The sequence below is a fragment of the Melozone crissalis genome, unplaced genomic scaffold (assembly GCF_028551555.1).
Source record: "Melozone crissalis strain CALT ecotype California unplaced genomic scaffold, PUWL_Pcris_2 ptg000080l_1, whole genome shotgun sequence".
In the NCBI taxonomy this organism is placed as follows: Eukaryota; Metazoa; Chordata; class Aves; order Passeriformes; family Passerellidae; genus Melozone; species Melozone crissalis.
In genome coordinates this window covers 133,364-157,713 of record NW_026535857.1, presented here as the reverse complement: position 1 = coordinate 157,713, position 24,350 = coordinate 133,364, and the positions used below count along the sequence as shown (strand labels likewise).

Here is a 24,350-nt window from a genome sequence, read left to right as displayed (position 1 = left end):
CCTCTCATCCATGGAAGTTCCATGAAGGAAAGGCCAAATCATCACCTCCATGGAAGCCTGTGGAAGCTCCATGGAAACTCCACGAAGGAAAGGCCAAATCCTCCTCCCTGTGGAAGCTCCATGGAAGCTCCATGATGGAAAGACCAAATCCTCCTCCCCATAGAATCTCCATGGAAGTTCCATGAAGGAAAGGCCAAACCCTCACCTCCATGGAAGTTCTGTGGAAGCTCCATGGAAAATACACGATGAAAAGGCCAAATCCTCCTCCTCATGGAAGTTCCATGGAAATTCCATGAAGGAAATGTCAAATCCTCTCATTCATGGACGCTCCATGGAAGTTCCATGAAGGAAAGGCCAAACCTTCACCTCCATGGAAGCTCTGTGGAAGCTCCATGGAAACTCCACAAAGGAAAGGCTAAGTCCTCCTCTACACAGAAGTTCCATGGAAATTCCATGAAGGAAAGGTCAAATCCTCTCATCCATGGAAGGTCCATGGAGGAAAAGCCAAACCCTCACCTCCATGGAAGTTCTGTGGAAGCTCCATGGAAAATATATGATGAAAAGGCCAAATCCTCCTCCTCATGGAAGTTCCATGAAGGAAAGTCCAAACCCTCACGTACATGGAAGTTCTGTGGAAGCTCCACGGAAACTCCATGAAAGAAAGGCTAAGTATTCCTCCTCTCCGTGGAAGTTCCATGAAGGAAAGGTCTGATCCTCTCATCCACGGAAGCTCCATGGAAACTCCATGAAAGAAAGGCTAAGTATTCCTCCTCTCCATGGAAGTTCCACGAAGGAAAGGCCAAGTTCTCCTCTCCATGAAAGCTCCATGGAAGTTCAATGGAAGCAAAGGTCAAACCCTCATCTCCATGGAAGTTCAATGGAAGCTCCAGGAAGGAAAGGCCAAATCCTCTCATCCATGGAAGCTCCATGAAGGAATGGCCAAACCCTCACCCCCATGGAAGATCTGTGGAAGCTCCATGGAAACTCCATGAAGGAAAGGTTCAGTCCTCCTCTCCATGGAAATTCCGTGAAAGAAATGTCAAATTCTCCCCTCCACGGAAGCTCCATGGAAGCTCAGGCCAAATCCTCTTCTCCATGGAACCTCCATAGAAGTTCCATGAAGGAAAGACAAAATCCTCCTCTCCATGGAAACTCCAGAAAGGAAAGGCCGAGTCCTCCTCTCAGTGGAAGTTCCATGGAAGAAAGGTCAAATCCTCCCCTCCATGGAAGCTTCATGGAAGTTCCATGAAGGAAATACCAAATCCTCCTCTCCATGGAAGCTCCGTGGAAGCTCCGTGGAAGCTCCGTGGAAGCTCAGGCCAAATCCTCCTCTCCATGGAAGTTCCATGAAGGCATGGCCAAGTCCTCCTCTCCATGGAAGTTCCATGAAGGCATGGCCAAGTCCTCCTCTCCATGGAAGCTCCATGGAAGCAAAGGCCAAACTCTTACCTCCATGAAAATTCCATGGAAGCTCCTTGGACATCCCACCTCCCACCAGCACCCCAAAACCAAGGCCTGGGGCTTGCATCCCAAGCAATCTCCTTCCCACCTGCTCTAACCTTTGGATGAGACCTGGGAGGTGACTCCAAGAGCGCAGGGAGGGGAGTTCAGGGATGGGGAAGGGATGAGGAATTGGGGAGATGGGGAGATGAGGATCTTTCTTCCCACGGGAAGCTCACGTCCCTCTCTGCCCTCCCGGGTGTCCCCGGGCCAGGCCAGCGCCATGTCCCACCCCAGGCTGCTGCTGCTCCTCGTCCTGCTGGCAGCCGCCGGCGCCGGCCGCGCCCTCAGCCTGTCCAGCGCCGCCTCCATCCTCAGCTGCCTGCAGGCCGCCCTCTCGGAGCCACGGCGGATCCTTCCCGAGGACAACACCGTCCTGGAAAAGCGCGGATCCGCGTCCCCATCCATGGAGGAGGCGCCCGAGGAGGACACGGAGGAGGAGGAGGAGGAGGAGCTGGGGAAAAGGACATTCCCGGGGGACGGCCGCCACAAATACGCGTCCCAGGCGCAGGGCAAGGGCAAGGGCCAGCAGAACCGGGCCAAGAGCGACCGGCGCACCAAGGTGACGCTGTCCCTCGACGTCCCCACCAACATCATGAACATCCTCTTCAACATCGCCAAGGCCAAGAACTTGCGGGCCAAGGCGGCGGCCAACGCGCACCTGATGGCGCAGATCGGCCGCAGGAAGTGACTGGGGGCCACCCGAGGGGACAGATGGCCGGCTGTGACATCGGCCTGGGCTGGTTGTGACCCATCGAGCGACCCCTCATCTGTATTCCTCCTCCTCCTCCTCCTCCTCCTCCCCGCTCTCCCCCGCCGTTCCTTCCGGAGGTTTCCATGCGCAGGGAAGAGGCTCCTGTCCCCAGCAGGGCGCAGGGGACGCGTCACCGGGAAGGTTCCTGATTAAAGCTGCCATCTCTGGAGTTTCCAAGGCTTTGTTGTTGTCCCATCTCCTGCCCCCGCTGCTCCGTTGGGTCCGTAGGGATTCCGGAACCTCCCCCAGTTTGGTGGCCCTGTCCCCACCACGGCCATCCCAAATCCTGCCACAAGCTGTTCCTGCCATGGCCACCAACCCACCAGGAAGGGACAACCCCAGGAGGGATCTCCCAGTTTGTCCTCCTGGGTCATCCCTGAGTTTGTCACCAGCACCTTCAGCACCAACCTCCCCACACACACGGCCCCAGGGTCCCCTGATGGCCAGAGCCACCAATATGGCCCTGGTGTCCCCAGATGGGTCTCGGCCATTGTCACCCACATGGCCCCAGTGTCCCTGAATGGCCAGAGCCACCAATATGGCCCTGGTGTCCCCAGATGGGCCCCATTGTCACCCACATGGCCTCGGTGTCCCCAGTGGGTCCCAGTCATTGTCACCCACACAGCCCTGGTGTCCCCAGATGAGCCATAGCCAGTGCCACCAAGAGGGTCCCGGTGTCCCCTGATGGGCCCTGGCCATTTTCATCCACACAGCCCTGGTGTCCCCATATGGGTCCCCATTGTCACCCACACAGCCCTGGCCATTGTCACCCACATAGCCCCAGTGTCCCGTGATGGGCCTTGGCCATTGTCACCCACACAGCCCTGGTGTCTCCTGATGGAGCCATTGTCACCCACACAGTCCCAGTGTCCCAATATAGGCCCAGCCATTGTCACCCACAGGGCCCTGGTGTCCCCAATGGGCCCTGGCCATTGTCACCCACACAGCCCCAGTGTCCCCACATGGGTCCCCATTGTCACCCACACAGCCCCAGTGTCCCAATATAGGCCCAGCCATTGTCACCCACAGGGCCCTGGTGTCCCCTGATGGGCCCTGGCCAATGTCACCCACACAGCCCTGGTGTCCCCTGATGGGCCCTGGCCATTGTCACCCACATAGCCCCAGTGTCCCCTGATGGAGCCATTGTCGCCCACACGGCCCCAGTGTCCCACTGGGATTCCCAGGAAAGTCCTGCTCCAGGCTGGGAACAGTTTCTCCCCCCACCAGCCCTGCCTGGGATCCTTTCCCAGCTCCTGGTGGACAAGGAGAACATCCAGGAGAACATGCAGGAGAACATCCAGGAGAACATCCCAGCCCTGTGGGACAGACCGGAATTCCAAACATCACCCACCTGGAGCTCCCACAGGATCTTCCTCCTTTAGGGAAGGAAATTCCCAGGGAAGTGGGAAGGGATGGGCTCAGGGATCTGTGGGTTCCAGGTGGGAAGGGATGGGCTCAGGGATCTGCTGGCTCCAGGCAGAGCTGAGGCAGGGACAGCTCTTATCAGCTGATAAGGAGTGGTGGGGAAGGGAGGGATCCTCCCATCCCGGCTGCATCCCAGGGGAGAGTCCCACCCACACCTGGCACCTGGATAAACCCTTCCCAAATGGATCCTTCACAAACGGATCGTTCTCAAATGGATCATTCCCACATGGATCCTTCCTGAATTAACCCCTCCCAAATGGATCATTCCCAAATGGATCCTCCTCAAATTAACCCTTCCCAAATGAACCCAAATTAACCCCTCCCAAATAGACCCTTCCCAAATTGATCCTTCCCAAATGAACCCTTACCAAACGAACCTTTCCCAAATTGATCCTTTCCAAATTAACCTTTCCCAAATGATTCCTTCCCAAATGAACACTTTCCAAACAGATGGGAACAGATCTCTCCCAAATGGATCCTCCCCAAACTGACCCTTCCCAAACTGACCCTCCCCAAATGGATCCTCCCCAAACTGACCCTTCCCAAACTGACCTTCCCCAATTAACCTTTCCCAAAATGAATCCTTCCCAAACTGACCCTTCCCAAATGGATCCATCCCAAATTGATCTTTCCCAAATGGGCCCTTCCCAAACGGAGAGCAAACCAGAGGTGCTACAAGAGCTCCCACATTCCCAAGGGCAGCAGGGTCCTCAGTCCCATCCTGGGATCGAGGAGGATCCAGCCCCACCTGCTGAGGGACACATTCCAAAATTACATTCCCGGTATTTGGGGAACACACCCACGTGCACATCCATGGGGTTTGGATGGGAAAACCAAAGTAATTCCCAGCAGGAATGGGACAAGGATTGGGATGGATTTGTAGGGAATTCTACCAGGAGCCATCCCTGGTGGGACGAATCCCCTTCCCAGGATGCCTGCCCTGCTCCTGGAATGTCCTGTCCCACAGCTGGGGCATTCCTGGGGTTCCTGCCTGGCCCAGCTGGGGCTGGGACCCCTTATCCCGGGATTTGGGGCATTCCCACCAGCCAGGAGCTCTCATGGATCTCCCCAGCACATGGACAGGAGATGGAAAATCCAGAGCAGGGATTTTTCTTTTTTTTTCCCCCCTTGGATTTTTCTTTTTATTTTTCTCCTCGGATTTTTCCTTTTTTTCCCCTTGGATTTTTCATTTTTTTTCCCCCTTGCGTTTCTCTTTTTTTCCTTGGATTCCTTTCTTTCCTTTCCTTTTTTTTCCTGCCCAAGCTGCTTTTCTTGGATCCCTCACAGCGTGGGGAGTCCCCAGAGGAGGAGGAATGACCCAGCTGCAATCCAGGGACAGGCAGAGGTCGGGCCCAATCCCCTTTTCCAGCTCCTTTGCAGCTTCCAGGGATTCTCACATCACGTCTGGGAGCAGCCAGGAGAGGGAAGGAATTGCTTCAGGCAGCTTGGACACGGTTTTATGGGAGGCTGACAGAGCCAAAGTGCTGGAATTCCCATCTCAATCCCAATTAAATTTCCAGCACTGGCAGCAGGACAGAGATTGCTTTAGCAGGAATGAGAGGTTTAAGGATTCCCTAGGGAATCTCTGGCAGAAATATGGAAAAAAGTGGATTTCATCTGAAAGAGAAAGCGTGACAAAGCTCCTTGGCAAAGCTCAGGGAAAAATGCAAAATAAAACCTAAATTTGAGCAATCTGAGAGTAAAAAAAAAAAAATCAACAAAAATGAGCTGTGTGGAGGTTGGGAATGGGAAAGGATTTCCCATTCCAAAGTGCTGGAATTCCCATCTCAATCCCAATTAAATTTCCAGCCCTGGCAGCAGGACAGAGATTGCTTTAGCAGGAATGAGAGGTTTAAGGATTCCTTATGGAAAAAAGAGGATTTCATCTAAAAGCGAAAGCGTGACAAAGCTCCTTGGCAAAGCTCAGCCTGCAGCTTTTACTGGATGGGCAAAGCCCAGGGAAAAAGCAAAATAAAACCTAAATTTGAGTAATCTGAGAGTAAAAATCAACAAAAATGAGCTGTGTGGAGGTTGGGAATGGGAAAGGATTTCCCATTCCAAAGTGCTGGAATTCCCATCTCAATCCCAATTAAATTTCCAGCCCTGGCAGCAGGACAGAGATTGCTTTAGCAGGAATGAGAGGTTTAAGGATTCCTTATGGAAAAAAGAGGATTTCATCTAAAAGCGAAAGCGTGACAAAGCTCCTTGGCAAAGCTCAGCCTGCAGCTTTTACTGGATGGGCAAAGCCCAGGGAAAAAGCAAAATAAAACCTAAATTTGAGTAATCTGAGAGTAAAAATCAACAAAAATGAGCTGTGTGGAGGTTGGGAATGGGAAAGGATAAAAGGAATAAGGGAGATCTTCCCATGGAATCCTGAGGCCCCTTAATCAACAATTAAACAATTAAGCTGAGGCCCCTTAATCAAACAATCAAACTGAGTCCCTTCATCAACAATTTAAAGGTTTTAACTTTTAAATTAAAAAATGAAATTCAAATTAAAGCTCCTAATTAATGGCCTAACTAAAACAATTCAACAAAAGGTTCTGTAGAATTTACCATCAGCACAAAGTAATTCACTCAATGGATTAATTATGAATTACACAGAATTAAGAAGAGTGGATGGGCTGGAAGAGGGACGGGAACATTCCCACAGGCTGGAATTTTGTAGGAGCAGCTTTGCTATTCCCAAGGAGGGAAAATAAAGCTGAAGTCACTCTACGAGGATTCACCTCTCAAGGAGAGAATTGGAGGTTCCAGCTCCCCAAAAATTGTGGGATTTTCCCCAAAATTCCCCTCCTCTCCTTTCTAAGGTGATTCAACGCTCACAGCTCCCTTCCCTTTCCCTGTCTGGACCTGGAATCTTCTTGGGGACAATCTGGGATGGGGACTTGGGGGTGACAACCTCTGGGGTGGCTCAAGGGACCTCAGCCTTCCCAGGGGCCAACCTGGTCCTTTTAGGGCCACCAAACAAGTTTTGGGGTCCTTCCACCTCCTGTTCCAAATATCAAACACAGCTCCCCTCCCTTTCCCTGTCCCCATTCCTGGCTGGACCTGGAATCTTCTTGGGGACAATCTGGGTTGGGGACTTTGAGGTGACTCAAGGGACCTGGGCCTTCCCAGAAGCCACCTCCAACCTGGTCCTTTTAGGGCCACCAAAGAGTTTTGGGATCCTTCCACCTCCTGTCCCAAATATCAGACACAGCTCCCCCCTCTCCTCTCCCCATTCCTGGCTGGATTTCCCTGCTCTGGGAATATTTCCCAAATCCTCAGCACTCCTCCAGACCACCGGGATTTGCTCAGACAACACCTGAGCTTCACCAAAGGTGGTGAGGAGGCCAAAATTGCTCCCCAGTACCCAGAAGTGATTCCCTGATCCCAGACGTGGAGTTCCCTGAGCAGCAGCCAGCCCCAGACAGAAATTCCCACAGGATATAGGACGCTTCCCCCACAACACTAATTAGGGATGATGACTCTCACAGCACACCCTGATCAGCATCTGCTCTTCTCCTCAGGCCATCTCCAAGCAGGAGCCTCCCCACAAAACCCCCTGGGGGGGAAATCCAAGGAATTCTGAGCCAAAAAAACCCTCTTTATTCATATACAAAAAGCCATTTGCATAGAAGTTTACAGGTGCATTTCTAATTCCAAAGTGCTTTTACAAGAAAAAGCCAGAGCAAGAGTTTGCCATTCCAGCCAAAGCAGGCAGCTGAGACATTCCCGGGTTAGGAACCGGGATCTCCTGGCTAGGCCGGACGTCAGGCCTGAGTTAGGCCTGAGTTAGGCCCAGCTCAGCAACACTCACCAATAAACAGCAGTGGGATAAAGCTCAAGACACCCAGGCTAGAGAGGAGCTCTATGCAAGCAGGGGAGGTTTAATAAATCAAATGTGGCCGGTCCTCGGGCACCCCCGGGCCCTCAGGAACTCGGGACACGAGTCTGGATTCCAGCCGAGCTCAAGACCAGGCCGCAGTCTGTCAGTACTCATCCTCCTCACCCTCATCCTCCTCCCCGTCCGCCGAGTCCCTTCCAACCTCCTCATAATCCTTCTCCAGGGCCGCCAGGTCCTCCCTGGCCTCGGAGAACTCGCCCTCCTCCATGCCCTCCCCCACGTACCAGTGCACGAAGGCGCGCTTGGCGTACATCAGGTCAAACTTGTGGTCCAGGCGGGCCCAGGCCTCGGCGATGGCCGTGGTGTTGCTCAGCATGCACACAGCCCTCTGCACCTTGGCCAGGTCCCCCCCGGGCACCACCGTGGGCGGCTGGTAGTTGATGCCCACCTTGAAACCGGTGGGGCACCAGTCCACGAACTGGATGGAGCGGCGCGTCTTGATGGCGGCGATGGCGGCGTTGACGTCCTTGGGGACAACGTCCCCGCGGTAGAGCAGGCAGCACGCCATGTACTTGCCGCGGCGAGGGTCGCACTTGACCATCTGGTTGGAGAACTCGAAGCAGGCGTTGGTGATCTCGGGCACGGAGAGCTGCTCGTGGTAGGCCTTCTCCGCCGAGACGATGGGCGCGTAGGTGGTGAGCGGGAAGTGGATGCGCGGGTAGGGCACCAGGTTGGTCTGGAACTCGATGAGGTCCACGTTGAGGGCGCCGTTGAAGCGCAGCGAGGCCGTGACCGAGGAGACGATCTGGCCGATCAGGCGGTTGAGGTTGGTGTAGGTGGGGCGCTCGATGTCCAGGTTGCGGTGGCAGATGTCGTAGATGGCCTCGTTGTCCACCATGAAGGAGCAGTCCGAGTGCTCCAGCGTGGTGTGCGTGGTCAGGATGGAGTTGTAGGGCTCCACCACGGCCGTGGACACCTGCGGGGCCGGGTACACCGAGAACTCCAGCTTGGACTTCTTGCTGTACTCCACGGAGAGCCGCTCCATGAGGAGCGAGGTGAAGCCGGAGCCGGTGCCTCCTCCAAAGCTGTGGAAGACCAGGAAGCCTTGGAGTCCACTGCACTGGTCAGCCTGCAGCACAACGTTGGATATTTACCCAAGGACCCAAAAAATATCCCAAGAATATGGATATTTACCCCTTTCAGGACTGGAGTAACTATCCCAAGAAAACAGATATTTTTCCCTCTAAGGACCAGGATATTTATCCCAAGAATATTGGATATTTATCCCAAGGACTAGAAAACTACCCCAAGAATATTCTATATTTAGGCCTGTAAGGACTGGGATAACTATCCCCCCAAAAAATGGATATTTATCCATTTAAGGACTGGGATAACTATCCCAAAAGTGGAGATTTATTTCTTTAAGAACTGGGACAACTATCCCAAGAATACTGGGATAATTATCCCTAGAAAGCAGGTATTTTTCCCTGTAAGGACCAGAATAATTATCCCAAGAATATTGGATCTTTTTCCCTGTAAGGACTGGGATAATTATCCCAAGAAAATGGATATTTATCCCTCTATAGGACTGGAATAACTATCCCAGGAATACTGGATATTTATCCCAAGGACTAGAAAACTATCCCAAGAATATTCTATACTTATGCCTGTAAGGACTAGGATAACTATCCAAACAAAATGGATATTTAACCATTTAAGAACTGGGATATCTATCCCCAAAAAAAAAGGATATTTATGCCTGTAGGGATGGGGATAACTATCCCAAAAGAAATGGATATTTATCCATTTAAGGACTGGGATAACTATCCCAATAATGGATATTTATTTCTTTAAGAACTGGCATAACTATCCCAAGAATACTGGATATTTATCCATTTAAGGACTAGGATAACTATCCCAACAAAACAGATATTTATCCATTTAAGAACTGGGATAACTATCCCAAAAAAATGGATATTTATCAATTTAAGGACTGGGATACCTATCCCCCAAAAATGGATAGTTATCCATTTAAGGACTGGGATAACTATCCCAAGTAATACAGCACAAAATTCTGCTTAGAGCACTCACTGACCATCTTAAGCCCAGTTTTAACACAACAATCCTCTGCTTTTAGGACAAACACACAAATCCGGAGGCCTTCCGAGCCCCAAACCAAATCCCAACAGCCGCAACAACGCTTGGACCTCACCTAAAGCTATTTTTTAATTTAAGACTTTTCCACTTCAAGACTCCTACCCCAAACTCCACAGCGTTGTCCAGAAGCGTGTTACGTTATTTTAACCCAGAAGGGCATTATTTTAATCCAGAAGGGCGCTATTTTAACCCAGAATTTGGTGTTTTCCTCACCATTTTGCGGATGCGGCTGAGCACGGTGTCGATGATCTCCTTGCCGATGGTGTAGTGCCCGCGGGCGTAGTTGTTGGCAGCGTCCTCCTTGCCGCTGATGAGCTGCTCCGGGTGGAAGAGCCCGTGGTAGGGCCCCGTCCTGATCTCATCTGCACCAGGGGGAGAAATCAGCCAGAGCAGGGCACAAAGAAAGGTTCTGGGAGAAGCTGATGGAGCAAAATCCATGGAATGTCCAGCAGGAGGGCATGGCATGGTCAGGGAAGGGTTGTGGGAATAATGGAAGGGGGCGGCTCAGCCCCTGTGGGTTCCTTAAGGATTCATTTTTCCCTCCTGCCAAGGACTGGGAATCACTTTTGGCCTCATTCCTGTGGGGTTTCCTGTGTGGTTCTCATGACTTTCCTCCTAATTCCCTTATTTACCTCTTCATCTCCCGTTCAAAATCCCCAAACTTCCTTTGATTCACCCCAAATCCCAGCAGTTCTGGGTTGGGGGAGGCAAGAACATCCCAAATGGGATATTCTTGCCACACAGGTAATGTCCTACCAGAACTCCATCCTCACCCTGCACCCAGCCTGAAATCCTGAATTAATCCGGTTTAATGAGCCAGGACACCACAATCCCAGAGTTTTTGTGGGATCAGTTGCCACAGGCAGCTTGGAGGAAAAATTTGGAAGCTCCAGCTCCATCCTCTGCTCTCCAGCACGGAAGGGACACAGACAAAACCCCTCCAGTGTTGACATTTCCACCTGACCCAGCTCCAGAGGGTTTTTAAATCCACTCCATTCCAACATAAAACACATTCCATAATCTCCTGGCTCACTCATTAAGCTCTCCACTTGATACCTTAATGAGGTGTCTGTAAATTAAGCAGAACCCAAACAAAAGCCTGCAAAACCCTTTAATTAGGACTAATGAGTCACAGCCCAGATGGAAAGATAGGAGGAGAAGCCTGGAAGGCAGGAGCAGGTGGTTGGACTTGGGAGTCATTTCCTAAACAAATAATTATTATTCTCTAAGAGGACACTTCAAGTTGAGGTGCCACACAAACAAACACCCAGAGATCCCTGAGGGAGCTGGAAGGAGAAGTGGGAATTTTTGGGAAGCTATCAGGTTGGAAAAGTGGGAATTTTTGGGAAGCCATCAGGTTGGAAGAGAGCTCCAAGATGAAGTTGGCCAGACAGGACAGCCAGTCCCACAAAACCATGGCACATGTGTCACCCCACTTCATGGACGGCATGAGAACCAGATGTGCCACATCTGGCCGTGGGATGGAGGAATTCCAGCCAGGACCACCAAGGCTGGCAAATCCAGGACATTTTCCACCTGCTGAAGGTCCCAAAATGAGGGAACAAAGACAACTCGGTGACAACCACGGGTTTGTCCCTCCTGGTCCCTTTGGAAGGGTAAATTCTGTCTGCTCCCAATGCCTGGGGACATTTAACCAGAGCAGAGGAGTGGTAACATCAGGATCCCATGGAAAAAGGGTTGGGAATTACGGATAAAGATGGATCAGGGGAAAAAAATAATCCCATTTTTACCAATGACAGTGGGCTCCAGGTCAATGAACACGGCCCGGGGCACGTGCTTGCCAGAGGCTGTCTCACAGAAGAAGGTCTCGAAGGAGGAATCCACCTGCTCGGAGCTGGGATCCATGGATTTCACCTGCTTGGAGCCGGGGATGGTCCCATCGGCCTGGATGCCGTGCTCCAGGCAATACAGCTCCCAGCAGGCATTGCCCATCTGCACCCCGGCCTGCCCGATGTGGATGGAAATGCACTCCCTCTGGAAAAGGGAAAAAAAAACTGGAATTGTATCCCTCTGGAAAAGGGAAAAACATGGAATTGTATCCCTCTGGAAAAGGGAAAAATGTGGAATTGTATCCCTCTGGAAAAGGGGAAAACATGGAATTGTATCCCTCTGGAAAAGGGAAAAACATGGAAATGTATCCCTCTGGAAAAGGGAAATAGAATTTCACACATCCTGTGGAGAGGGATGTGGATGGAAATGCACTCCCTCTGGAAAAGGGAAACAACAGGGAATTGTATTGCTCTGGAAAAGGGAAACAACAGGGAAATGTATCCCTCTGGAAAAGGGAAAAACATGGAATTTCACACAGGGATGGGGATGGAAATGCACTCCCTCTGGAAAAGGGAAAAAAAACTGGAAATGTATCCCTCTGGAAAAGGGAAAAACATGGAATTGTATCCCTCTGGAAAAGGGAAACAACGTGGAATTTTATCCCTCTGGAAAAGGGAAAAATGTGGAATTGTATTCCTCTGGAAAAGGGAAAAACATGGAAATGTATCCCTCTGGAAAAGGGAAAAATGTGGAATTGTATTCCTCTGGAAAAGGGAAATAGAATTTCACACATCCTGTGGAGAGGGATGTGGATGGAAATGCACTCCCTCTGGAAAAGGGAAACAACAGGGAATTGTATCGCTCTGGAAAAGGGAAACAACAGGGAATTGTATCCCTCTGGAAAAGGGAAAAACATGGAATTTCACACAGGGATGGGGATGGAAATGCACTCCCTCTGGAAAAGGGAAAAAACCATGGAAATGTATCCCTCTGGAAAAGGGAAAAAGAGGGAAATGTATCCCTCTGGAAAAGGGAAACATGGAAATGTATCCCTCTGGAAAAGGGAAAAAGAGGGAAATGTATCCCTCTGGAAAAGGGAAAAAACAGCGAAATGTATCCCTCTGGAAAAGGGAAACATGGAAATGTATCCCTCTGGAAAAGGGAAACGTGGAATTTCACACATCCTGTGGAGAGGGATGTGGATGGAAATGCACTCCTCTGGAAAAGGGAAAAACATGGAATTGTATCCCTCTGGAAAAGGGAAACAACGTGGAATTGTATCCCTCTGGAAAAGGGGAAAATGTGGAATTGTATCCCTCTGGAAAAGGGGAAAACATGGAATTGTCTTCCTCTGGAAAAGGGAAAAAACAGGGAAATGTATCCCTCTGGAAAAGGGAAAAATGTGGAATTGTATCCCTCTGGAAAAGGGAAATAGAATTTCACACATCCTGTGGAGAGGGATGTGGATGGAAATGCACTCCCTCTGGAAAAGGGAAACAACAGGGAATTGTATCGCTCTGGAAAAGGGAAACAACAGGGAAATGTATCCCTCTGGAAAAGGGAAAAACATGGAATTTCACACAGGGATGGGGATGGAAATGCACTCCCTCTGGAAAAGGGAAAAAGAGGGAAATGTATCCCTCTGGAAAAGGGGAAAACATGGAATTGTATCCCTCTGGAAAAGGGAAAAACAGGGAAATGTATCCCTCTGGAAAAGGGGAAAACGTGGAATTGTATGCCTCTGAAAAAGGGGAAACAGGGAAATGTATCCCTCTGGAAATAAGAAAAAACATGGGAATGTATCCCTCTGGAAAAGGGAAACAAACAGGGAAATGCACTCCCTCTGGAAAAGGGAAAAACATGGAAATGCACTCCCTCTGGAAAAGGGAAACAACATGGAATTGTATCCCTCTGGAAAAGGGAAACAACAGGGAAATGTATCCCTCTGGAAAAGGGAAAAACATGGAATTGTATCCCTCTGGAAAAGGGAAAAACATGGACTTTCACACAGGGATGGGGATGGAAATGCACTCCCTCTGGAAAAGGGAAACATGGAAATGCACTCCCTCTGGAAAAGGGAAATGGAATTTCACACATCCTGTGGATGGGGACCGGGAGTTCCAGCCCCCACAGCTCCCCTCGGAGCCCTGCTGGGGATGATGAGGGAAACAGGCAGGGTCCACCCACCACAGGAGCAGGGATCAAACCAGGATCAAACCGGGATCAAAGTGGGATCTGCTGGACACAGCATTCCTGGGAAAGGCTCTCCCGGCCCAGGGAAGGAGGAAGGAAGGAAGGGAAGGAGCTGCTGGCTCCACGCTGGGGCGGGAAGCAGCTGAGCAGCTCCAGCTCAGGGAGCCGCTGCCCATCCCTCCCATCCTGATGGATCAGCACCAGCAGCTTGGAAAAAAGAGCTCAGGGAGAAGCCAAGCTTGGAAAAGCTGAGCCCAGCTGGAGTCACAGAGGCTGGAGAAAGCAGGGATTGCCCCGGGGCAGAGCAGGGCCGGGCTGGCTCCCAGGAGCAGCTCCCAGTCTGGATTTATCCAGGTCATCTCCAGCAGGCTGTGACTCCAGGGAAGCTCCGGGCAGCGGCGTCTCCTGGAGGCTCCCTGGGCGCTGCCCTGGGTAATTGGCACCTGCAGCTGCCACCACGCCAGGATCAAAGCCGTGGCACAGCCTCCTGGGCCACAGCCCCAGCCAGAACACAATTACTGCAGCGCCGCTTCCCAAGGGAGCTGATCCCACCTGGGAAGGACACGCAGGTGAAACCTCTGAGCTTGGGCTACCACAGACGCAGATTCTGTCTCTCTCCTGCGGCACCAAACTGGCACGTCATTAACAGGAGAATGGGGGAAAACTCAAACTTGAAACTTAAAGGGGTCGCTCTTGTTAATGTCCTTGGTCTCATTGATGTCCTTACACTGAATTTACATTTTCTCCCGAGTTACACAGTCAGGAGAAACTCCACATCTGAGAGGGCAGAGGTGAGGGATGGAATCCCCAGCTGAACACACACAGGGGTCAGTGACCCTCTCCACACCTCACTTGGAGAGAGCTGCACCGGAGCCACAGTGAGTGCTGGCCTCATTGACTCCTCCAGCTCCGCCGTACCACACCAGCAGGGAGGCTGATCCCGTTATCTGTGGGGTCATCCATGGGCAGCCGGGCTCAGGTCCCACCTCACCTGGCTGGGTCTGCACAGGTAAACCTGGCTTAGAGGGGAGTGGTGGGAGCAGCAGATCCCAAATCTCCACAGGTAAACCCGGCTTAGAGAGGGGTGGTGGGAACAGCAGATCCCAAATCTCCACAGGTAAACTCAGCTTAGAGGGGACTGGTGGGAACAGCAGATCCCAGATCTCCACAGGTAAACTCAGCTTAGAGAGTGGTGGTGGGAACAGCAGATCCCAAATCTCCAAACTGGGGTTTCCACAGATAAACCCGGCTTAGAGAGACATGGTGAGAGCAGCAGATCCCAAATCCACAACCACCCAAAGCACCCTGGAGTCTCCAGAAGATTCCAGCTGGACATCCCAGGCACCAACCACTCGTGGCAGGGAGATGATCCAATGGAACTTCTCCATCCCGTTCTCCAAGCGTGGATGGGCCAAGATTTTCCCATCCCTCAGGGAATTCCAGAGGCCACCAGAGCCAGGACAGAGCAAGGCAGGGCTGGATCGTTCCTGGGACACGGGGACACCGACCCAGAGCTGCCCCAAGACCCCCAAATCCCAGCGTGGGACAAGGGCCCCACGTCTGCAGGGTGTGCGGGCTGCTGGGATCCGGGATTGTTGGGATCAGGGATTGTCGGGATCAGGGATTGTCGGGATCCCATTCCTGCTGGGATCTGGGATTGTTGGGATCAGGGACTGTCGGGATCAGGGATTGTCGGGATCCCATTCCTGCTGGGATCTGGGATTGTTGGGATCAGGGGTTGTTGGGATCAGGGATTGTCAGGATCCCATTCCTGCTGGGATCTGGGATTGTTGGGATCAGGGGTTGTTGGGATCAGGGATTGTCAGGATCCCATTCCTGCTGGGATCTGGGATTGTTGGGATCAGGGACTGTCGGGATCAGGGATTGTCGGGATCCCATTCCTGCTGGGATCTGGGATTGTTGGGATCAGGGGTTGTTGGGATCAGGGGGTTGGTGGGATCCCATTCCTGCTGGGATTAGGGATTGTTGGGATCAGGGGATTGGTGAGATCAGGAGCTGCTGGGATTAGGGATTGTTGGGAAATGGAACTGCTGGGATCAAGGATTGATGTGATCAGGGATTGTCAGGATAAGGAGCAGCTGGGATCAGGGATCAGGGTGATCCCACTCCTGCTGGGATCAGGGATTGTCAGGAAAAGGAGGAGCTGAGATAAGGGTTTGGGGTGATCCCATTCCTGCTGGGATTGGGATGATCCCATTCCTCCTAGGATCAGGGATTGCTGGGACCAGGAGCTACTGAGATCAGGGATTGTGGTGATCCCATTCCTGATGGGATCAGGGACCAGGGCAATCCCATTCCTGATGGGATCAGGAGGGCCTGGGATCCCTTTCCTGCTGGGATCAAGGATTAGGGTGATCCCATGCCTGCTGGGATCAGGGATTGCCAGGATCAGGAGCTGCTGGGATCAGGGATTGTGATCATGCCATTCCTGATGGGATCAGGGATTGTCAGGAAAAGGAGCAGGTGAGATCAGGGATTGGGGCGATCCCACTCCTGCCCGGATCAGGGACTGTGATGATCCCATTCCTGCCAGGATCAGGAGCTACTGGGATCAGGGATTGTGGTGATCCCATTCCTGCCGGGATCAGGGACCACGGTGAATCCATTCCTGATGGGATCAGGAGGGCCTGGGATCCCATTCCTGCCGGGACCAGGGTGATCCCATTCCTGCCAGGATCAGGAGCTACTGGGATCAGGGATTGTGATGATCCCATTCCTGCCGGGATCAGGAGGGGCTGGGATCCCATTCCTGCCGGGACCAGGGTGATCCCATTCCTGCCAGGATCAGGAGCTACTGGGATCAGGGATTGTGATGATCCCATTCCTGCTGGGATCAGGAGGGGCTGGGATCCCATTCCTGCCAGGATCAGGGATTGCTGGGATCAGGAGCTACTGAGACCTCTTTCACGCTGGGATCAGGGTTGATCCCAATCCTGCCGGGATCAGGGACCGAGGCAATTCCATTCCTGCTGGGATCAGGAATTGCTGGGATCAAGAGCTGCCGGGATTAGGGATTGTGGTGATCCCATTCCTGCCAGGATCAGGGACTAGGGTGATCCTATTCCAGCTGGGATCAGGGATTGGGGTGACCCCATTCCTGCTGGGATCAGGGATTGGGGTGACCCCATTCCTGCTGGGATCAGGAGCTACTGGGATCCCTTTCATGCTGGGATCAGGGTTGATCCCAATCCTGCAGGGACCAGGGACTGTGATGATCCCATCCCCACCAGGATCAGGGATTGCAGTGATCCCATTCCTCCCGGGATCAGGAGCTACTGGGATCCCATTCCTGCTGGGATCAGGGCGATCCCATTCCTGCCGGGATCCCGTTCCTGCCAGGATCAGGAGGGGCTGAGATCCCATTCCTGCTGGGATCAGGAGCTACTGTGATCAGGGATTGGGACGATCCCATTCCTGCCAGGATCAGGGACTGTGGTGACCCCATTCCTGCCAGAATCCCATTCCTGCCAGGATCAGGGATTGGGATGATCCCATTCCTGCCGAGATCAGGGATTGGGATGATCCCATTCCTGCCAGGATCAGGAGGGGCTGGGATCAGGGATTGGGGTGATCCCATTCCTGCTGGGATCAGGGACTGGGGCAATCCCCTTCCTGACGGGATCAGGAGGGGCTGGGATCCCATTCCTGCCGAGATCAGGGATTGCTGGGATCAGGGATTGGGACGATCCCATTCCTGCCGGGATCAGGGACTGGGATGATCCCATTCCTGCCGGGATCAGGGATTGCTGGGATCAGGGATGATCCCATTCCTGCCTGGATCAGGGACTGGGATGATCCCATTCCTGCCGGGATCAGGGATTGGGACGATCCCATTCCTGCCGGGATCAGGGATTGCTGGGATCAGGGATTGGGACGATCCCATTCCTGCCGGGATCAGGGACTGGGATGATCCCATTCCTGCCGGGATCAGGGATTGGGATGATCCCATTCCTGCCGGGATCAGGAGGGGCTGGTATCCCATTCCTGCCGAGATCAGGGATTGCTGGGATCAGGGATTGGGACGATCCCATTCCTGCCGGGATCAGGGACTGGGACGATCCCATTCCTGCCGGGATCAGGGATTGGGATGATCCCATTCCTGCCGGGATCAGGGATTGCTGGGATCAGGGATTGGGACGATCCCATTCCTGCCGGGATTAGGGACTGGGATGATCCCATTCCTGCCGGGATCAGGGACTGGGATGATCCCATTCCTGCCGGGATCAGGGATTGGGATGATCCCATTCCTGCCGGGATCAGGAGGGGCTGGTATCCCATTCCTGCCGAGATCAGGGATTGCTGGGATCAGGGATTGGGACGATCCCATTCCTGCCGGGATCAGGGACCGGGATGATCCCATTCCTGCCGGGATCAGGGATTGGGATGATCCCATTCCTGCCGGGATCAGGGATTGCTGGGATCAGGGATGATCCCATTCCTGCCTGGATCAGGGACTGGGACGATCCCATTCCTGCCGGGATCAGGGACCAGGATGATCCCATTCCTGCCGGGATCAGGGACCGGGATGATCCCATTCCTGCCGGGATCAGGGACTGGGACGATCCCATTCCTGCCGGGATCCCGTCCCTGTGTCCCAGCTGTCCCCGCTCCCCGTGGCAGCGCTGCCCGCCCTGCCCTGCCCTGCCCAGCGTGGTTGGGATTGTTCCCCATCCCGGCTCTCCCCGGGACAGCTGCTCCTCCCAAACCCCCATCCCAGCACCTGCTGCACGGGGAGCTCGGGAATGCACAGCCAGGGCCCAGGGAGCCAGAACAAAGGAAAAGAAAAATGAAAAATAAAAAAGAAATATGAAAGAAAATGTGTAAAAAATGAAGTAAAAAAATGAAGTAAAAAAATGAAGTAAAAAAAAGTTAAAAAATGAAGTATTAAAAATGAAGTATTAAAAATGAAGAATAAAAAATGGAGAATAAAAAATGAAGTAAAAAAATGAAGTAAAAAAATGGAGAATAAAAAATGAAGTATAAAAAATGAAGTATAAAAAATGAAGTATAAAAAAATGAAGTATAAAAGTGAAGTATAAAAGTGAAGTATAAGAAGTGAAGTATAAAATAAAAATTGAAAATATAAAAGCAAAATATAAAATTGAAAATACAAAAATGAAATATAAAAATGAAATACAAAAATGAAATACAAAAATGAAATACAAAAATGAAATCTATAAAATGAAATATAAAAATGAAATCTGTGGGAGCTGCTGAAGGAAAAAAGTGCAACGTTTTATTGGAGGTTTTCCCCTCCTCTTAAATATTCCACAGGGTTTTTTTGGGTTTTTCTTTTGGGATCTTCCCAACATTTGCATCCAGCTGAAGTGATTTCACAGACTCTGGCCGTGGGCAGCCCATTGTTGTCCAGCTGATTTTCCCCCCAGGAGCTCCATGTAAATATTTAACACTTTTCCAGCCAGGCCAGACCAGAAATCCTCAGACTAAAGGAAAAGTTCAAAGCCAAATCCCTGGGAGCCACTTTGAAGTTTTCTCCCATTTGCAACCGGATTTTTCCCAACAAGTTGCTCCTTTGCATCCACTAAAAAAAAAAAAGTTGGGATCCTCATTCCCAAAAAGTTTCAGCTGGAGCAGACAGAAATAATCAGAAATCATCAGAATTCCAGATTTTTTAGTTTTTAATCCACTTTAATTTTTAATCCAGTTTCCCAGCTGCAAACGTTTTGGGGCAGGGATTCCATGAAAAAACACCATGGAAAAAGGGGATTTTTATCCATTTCAAATAATCCCAAGGGTTTAGGGCAGACAAAGGCAACATGGCAGCTCATTCCTAAAGAAAAAAACAACAAACCCTAAAAGTTGTACTTGTTGCAGCACATTGGGAGAGTTAAAATTTTAGGAAAAGGGGTGAAAAAAATTTTGATTTTAATTCATAACTTAGCTGAGGAAAAATAAGGTTGTTTTTTTTTTCCCCCGCTTCTACACACATACACCAAAAAAAAAAAAAATTAAAAATAAAAATAAAAAAACCTAAATTTTTTAAAAACTTTCCAAGTTTCCAGACCCCACCCCAAGAGGCCACGGAACCACCCCAAGCACATCCCTCATTTTTCCCTTATAAGGAGCAAACCCCGAATCAATAACCCAGAAGGTCCCGAGCAATCCCACAAAAGCTGCTGGAAATTAAAACCCCCGGGAGGAAAAAAAAGGGAATTTTCAGCTCAGAACCTATGGGGAAAAGTGGGAAAAATTGGGAATTTAATAATTGAACGCTCTTACCATGGTGAGGCTGGGAAGGGCTGAGCGGAGCAGCTGCAGCTCTGCCTCTCCCTGCAACTTTATAGCCCAGGAAATCCCGACTCCACCTGAATTTAAAGGAGTTTCTGCGAGCTTAAAGGAGCAGAGCTCCTTTTCCTCCCATCCCAAAAAAATTCGGGATCAAATCCTGCCTAGATGGCAGGATTTCTGGGATTAAAGGCGGTGTCATGGCAGATTTTTGCCCTTTTTTCCCCCTTTTTTCCCCTTTTTTTCCCCCTTTTTTTCCTTTTTCTTCTTTTTTTTTTCTTTTTTTCCTTTTTTTCCTGTTTTTTTCTTTTTTTTCCTTTCTTTTTCTTTTTTTCTTTTTTCTTTTTTCTTCTTTTTTTTCTTTTTTCCTTTTTTCCTTTTTTCCTTTTTTCCTTTTTTTCTTTTTTTTCTTTTTTCCTTTTTTTTCCTATTTTTTTCTTTTTTTTCCTTTTTTCCTTTTTTTTCCTTTTTTCTTTTTTTTCTTTTTTCCTTTTTTTCCTATTTTTTTCTTTTTTTTCCTTTCTTTTTCCTTTTTTTCTTTTTTCTTTTTTCTTTTTTTCTTTTTTTCTTTTTTTTTCCTGTTTTTTCCTTTTTTTTTTCCTTTTTTTTTCCCTTTTTTTTTCTTTCTTTTTCCTCCTTTTTCTTTTTTTTTTCTTTTTTTTAAGGGTTTTATTCGAAGAGGAATCAAAGTTGATTTTTAAGCCTGGGCTTGGTTAAATAAAAGAAGGAAAAGTTTTGTGCATTCCCACATAATTCCCTTTATCCACCAGGACCAACCTGCCTTTATCGTTATTCACAGCATTGACAATGATATTCTTAATTTTGTCCACTTTTAGAAAAAATCCTGCAATTTTTAGGAGGAAAAGTTTTGTGTGTTCCCACATAATTCCATTTATCCAGCAGGACCAACGTGCCTTTATCGTTTTTCATATCACTGCCAATGATATTTTTAATTTTATCAATTTTTTTTTTATAAAATCCTGCAATTTTTGGGAGGAAAAGTTTTGTGTGTGTTCCCACATAATTCCCTTTATCCAGCAGGACCAATTATTTCATTATTCACAGCATTGACAATGATCTTTTTAATTTTATCAATTTTTTTACAAAATCCTGCAATTTTTGGGAGGAAAAGTTTTGTGTGTGTTCCCACATAATTCCATTTATCCAGCAGGACCAACCTGCCTTTATCGTTTTTCATATCACTGCCAATGATATTTTTAATTGTATCAATTTTTTAACAAAATCCTGCAATTTTTGGGAGGAAAACTTATGTGTGTTCCCACATAATTCCATTTATCCAGCAGGACCAATTATTTCATTATTCACAGCATTGACAATGATCTTTTTAATTTTATCAATTTTTTTACAAAATCCTGCCATTTTTGGGAGGAAAAATTATGTGTGTCCCCACATAATTCCCTTTATCCAGCAGGACCAACCTGCCTTTATCGTTATTCACAGCACTGCCAATGATATTTTTAATTTTGTCCATTTTTAGACAAAATCTGGCAATTTTTGGGAGGAAAAGTTTTGTGTGTTCCCACATAATTCCCTTTATCCAGCAGGACCAACCTGCCTTTATCATCGTTCACAGCACTGCCAATGATATTTTTAATTTTATCAATTTTTTAACAAAATCCTGCAATTTTGGGGAGGAAAGATTGTGTGTGTGGCTGAGGTGAATTTTTGGGATTTGGGCAATTTAATAGAATTTAATAGGTTTGAAAGAATTTCATCCAAGCTGAGCTCAGCCTGGTGAAGCTGATGGAGTAAAAGGCTGTTCCAGCACTGGGGGGGGGCAGAGTTGTTAAAAAGAGATTTTTGATTTTTGCCAAATCTGTCCGATTTGCACTCCAGAGGAGATATTCCCAATTTAAAATCCCCAATTTATAAGCAGGAAAAAGCCACCCCCTGTTCTAGGGATGGTTTGGGGCTGTCACCCCATGAGGGGACAGGCCCCATCCCCTCCTCATCCCTGACATTTTGCATGGGGAAAAGGCTGGAATGGAGCAAAAATCCAAATCCCAGCCAAGCGGGGCAGATTTCCAGATTTCCCTTTACCTGAGAGCATCCAGAATTTCTCCCAGAGTGTGTCTGGAAGCAGCTCTGACCCTGCTGAGGGACGGGAGGAGCACCAGGGGCTCCTGATGGATTCTCAAGGCAGGCCTGGGCGATTTGCTGCAATGTCTGGCCAAACAGCTGCTTCTCTCCAGCTCCATCTCCCTCAAAAACCTCACCACAAAATGGTTCAGGCAGAGGGTTTGTGCCTCAGGGTTTAAATCCCTCCTTGGGGGTGTTTTGAGAGAGGTGGCTGAGGTGAATTTTTGGGATTTGGGCTGATTTCTGAGGTGGAATTTTTTTATTTTTAAATTTTTTTTAGGAAGGAGCTGTTTCTCCTCCAAAATTTCGCTGACTTTTTGCCTCTTTCAGACTGGGTGAGGCTGTTGCTCCCCTTTTCAGGAAGAAGTTTTCCTAAAATCCAGGCTGAGCCCACCTGAAACAGCTCCTGCTGCTCCAGGGATCAGGGACAGAGCTGGGAATGCATGGGGTGGAGCTCCAACATGACCAAGGGCCAGGTTCACCTCATGGAATGTTCCAGAAGGGCTGCAAATGTCCCTGGGGGTGCTGGTGACAGTGGCTGGACGTGCCCAGGTGTGCCCAGGTGGGCAGGAGGCCGCTGGCACCTGGATTTCAGCAGGAATGGAGCGGCCAGCAGGGCTAGGGAAGGGCCTGTCCCCTGAGCTGGCACTGCTGAGGGACCCCCTGGAACCTTGGGGGCAGCTCTGGGATCCTCAGGGCAGGAAGGGCCTGGAGGGGCTGGAGAGGGTCCGGGAATGGAGCTGGGAAGGGCCTGGAGAGGCTGAGGGAGCTGGGAAGGGTCTGGAGAACCAGGAGGGGCTGAGGGAGCTGGGCAGGGGCTGGAGAACCAGGAGGGGCTGAGGGAGCTGGGCAGGGGCTGAGCCTGGAGCAAAGGAGGCTCAGGGGCCCTTGTGGCTCTGCACAAGTCCCTGCCAGGAGGGCACAGCCGGGGGGGTCGGGCTGTGCTCCAGGGAACAGGGACAGGAGCAGAGGGAGCGGCCTCAGGCTGGGCCAGGGCAGCTCAGGGGGGATTTTGGGGAAAATTTCACCATGGAACTGATGCCCTGTGCAGGCTGAGCTAGAGCAGAGGTTGGGCAGGGTTCCAGAATAAAGCAGGGATTTATGGAAAGGATCTCCTCCATGGCTGCACCTTGGGCAGCACCAGAGCCCAGCCAGGGCTGCACCCAAGATGACCCAAAACGGCCCCAAAATGCACGAGCGCTCCCGGGGTCTCTCCCTGGGATCAGTTCTGCTCCATTTGCACCTTGCAGTTCATTGTCCCATCCCAGCTTTAGCCCAGGCAGTCCCACCCTGCTTGTTTTTCTCTCTGCAGCCCACGGGGTTTGTGCTCCTGGGCTGAGATTTGGCTCATTTGTCCTTGGTGCCCAGCTGGAGCAGGAATTGTTTTGTCTCCCTGCTCTGTGCACAGAGCTCACCATCCCTGAATGTGAACCCAGACCCACACACTAAAGCAGCACAGAATGGGAAAAATAGAAAATCTAAACCCTGAGGCAGCAGAAAGGGCGATTAAACACTGGAAGTGCTGGACTCACCATCCCTGGAGATGTTTAGGAACGACCGGACACGGCCCTCAGCACTCAGGTCTGACAAAGTGGCCAAAGATCTGCCTCACGTTGGACTCCATGGTCTCCAAGGTCTCTCCAGCCTCCAAAACGCCACAATTCCCAGGAATCCCAGGATGCAAAGTGTGAAAAATGCGGATTTTATGACTGGCTTTTCGCAAATATTCAAATGAATATTATATGTGCTATGTTAGAAAGTAATGCTGTATTAATTTTCTTAGAGTAGTGTGTTTAATATAGTTTTAGGTTATAACAAAATGGGAAAATAGAAGCTATGCTGTGTAGGATACTTTTTTTAAAGAAAGGCCTTTCAGTGAGATAGTAGCCGCAGGACACATGAATCTTTCAGAGAAAGAGAATTTATTGCCCTCTTATTAGAAAAAATGAACTTCTTCCCAACTCAAAGGCACTGTTAGGATTCAGAGGAAGAAGCTGACACTGCCCAGACAGAATCCTGTGTTTGAATGGAATTTATGGATCATGTATGAGGTGTATGAATACACAAGAGGTTATTGTTTTTAAGGGTTAATCCTCTGTTAATGTGGGTCCTTTTTCGGGCTTATTTTGCCCAGAAAAGGTACCGGGACTGTTCCTAACTCTTTCTATTGTCTCATATTGTCCTTATTCAAACTGTCCAAATTATTATTACTCTAATTGCATTACTATTTTATAACAATTTGTTACTATTCAACTTTTAAAATTTAAAAAACAACCAAGTGATTAGCGTTTTTCCACACGGAGGGCGATGCCCGCCCCGTGCCTCAGTTTCCCC

General features: G+C 49.9%; 2 protein-coding genes across 2 annotated transcripts; one reads left to right on the top strand and one right to left on the bottom strand.

Moving 5' to 3' along the window:
- The first annotated feature begins 1,723 nt into the window (after positions 1 to 1,723).
- Positions 1,724 to 2,273, top strand: UCN3 (urocortin 3). Its single transcript, XM_054290116.1, has one exon. It carries the CDS (start codon positions 1,724 to 1,726, stop codon positions 2,189 to 2,191), a length of 468 nt encoding a protein of 155 aa, XP_054146091.1. The 3' UTR covers positions 2,192 to 2,273.
- Positions 2,274 to 7,653: 5,380 nt separating this feature from the next.
- Positions 7,654 to 11,657, bottom strand: LOC128946378 (tubulin alpha-3 chain). Its single transcript, XM_054290109.1, has 3 exons — positions 11,417 to 11,657; positions 9,879 to 10,027; positions 7,654 to 8,637 (listed from the first exon to the last, which is right to left on the bottom strand). The coding sequence occupies exons 1-3, from the start codon at positions 11,616 to 11,618 to the stop codon at positions 7,654 to 7,656; spliced, it is 1,335 nt and encodes a 444-aa protein (XP_054146084.1). The 5' UTR covers positions 11,619 to 11,657.
- Positions 11,658 to 24,350: the final 12,693 nt, after the last annotated feature.

Coding starts and splice junctions, on each gene's coding strand:
- UCN3 (XM_054290116.1), top strand. CDS start 1,724: ATGTCCCACCCCAGGCTGCTGCTGCTCCTCGTCCTGCTGGCAGCCGCC.
- LOC128946378 (XM_054290109.1), bottom strand. CDS start 11,618: ATGGGCAATGCCTGCTGGGAGCTGTATTGCCTGGAGCACGGCATCCAG. Junction 10,028..11,416: donor CCTGGAGCCCACTGTCATTG/GTAAAAATGGGA, acceptor CCCCTGGTGCAG/ATGAGATCAGGACGGGGCCC. Junction 8,638..9,878: donor TCAGCCGCATCCGCAAAATG/GTGAGGAAAACA, acceptor GTTGTGCTGCAG/GCTGACCAGTGCAGTGGACT.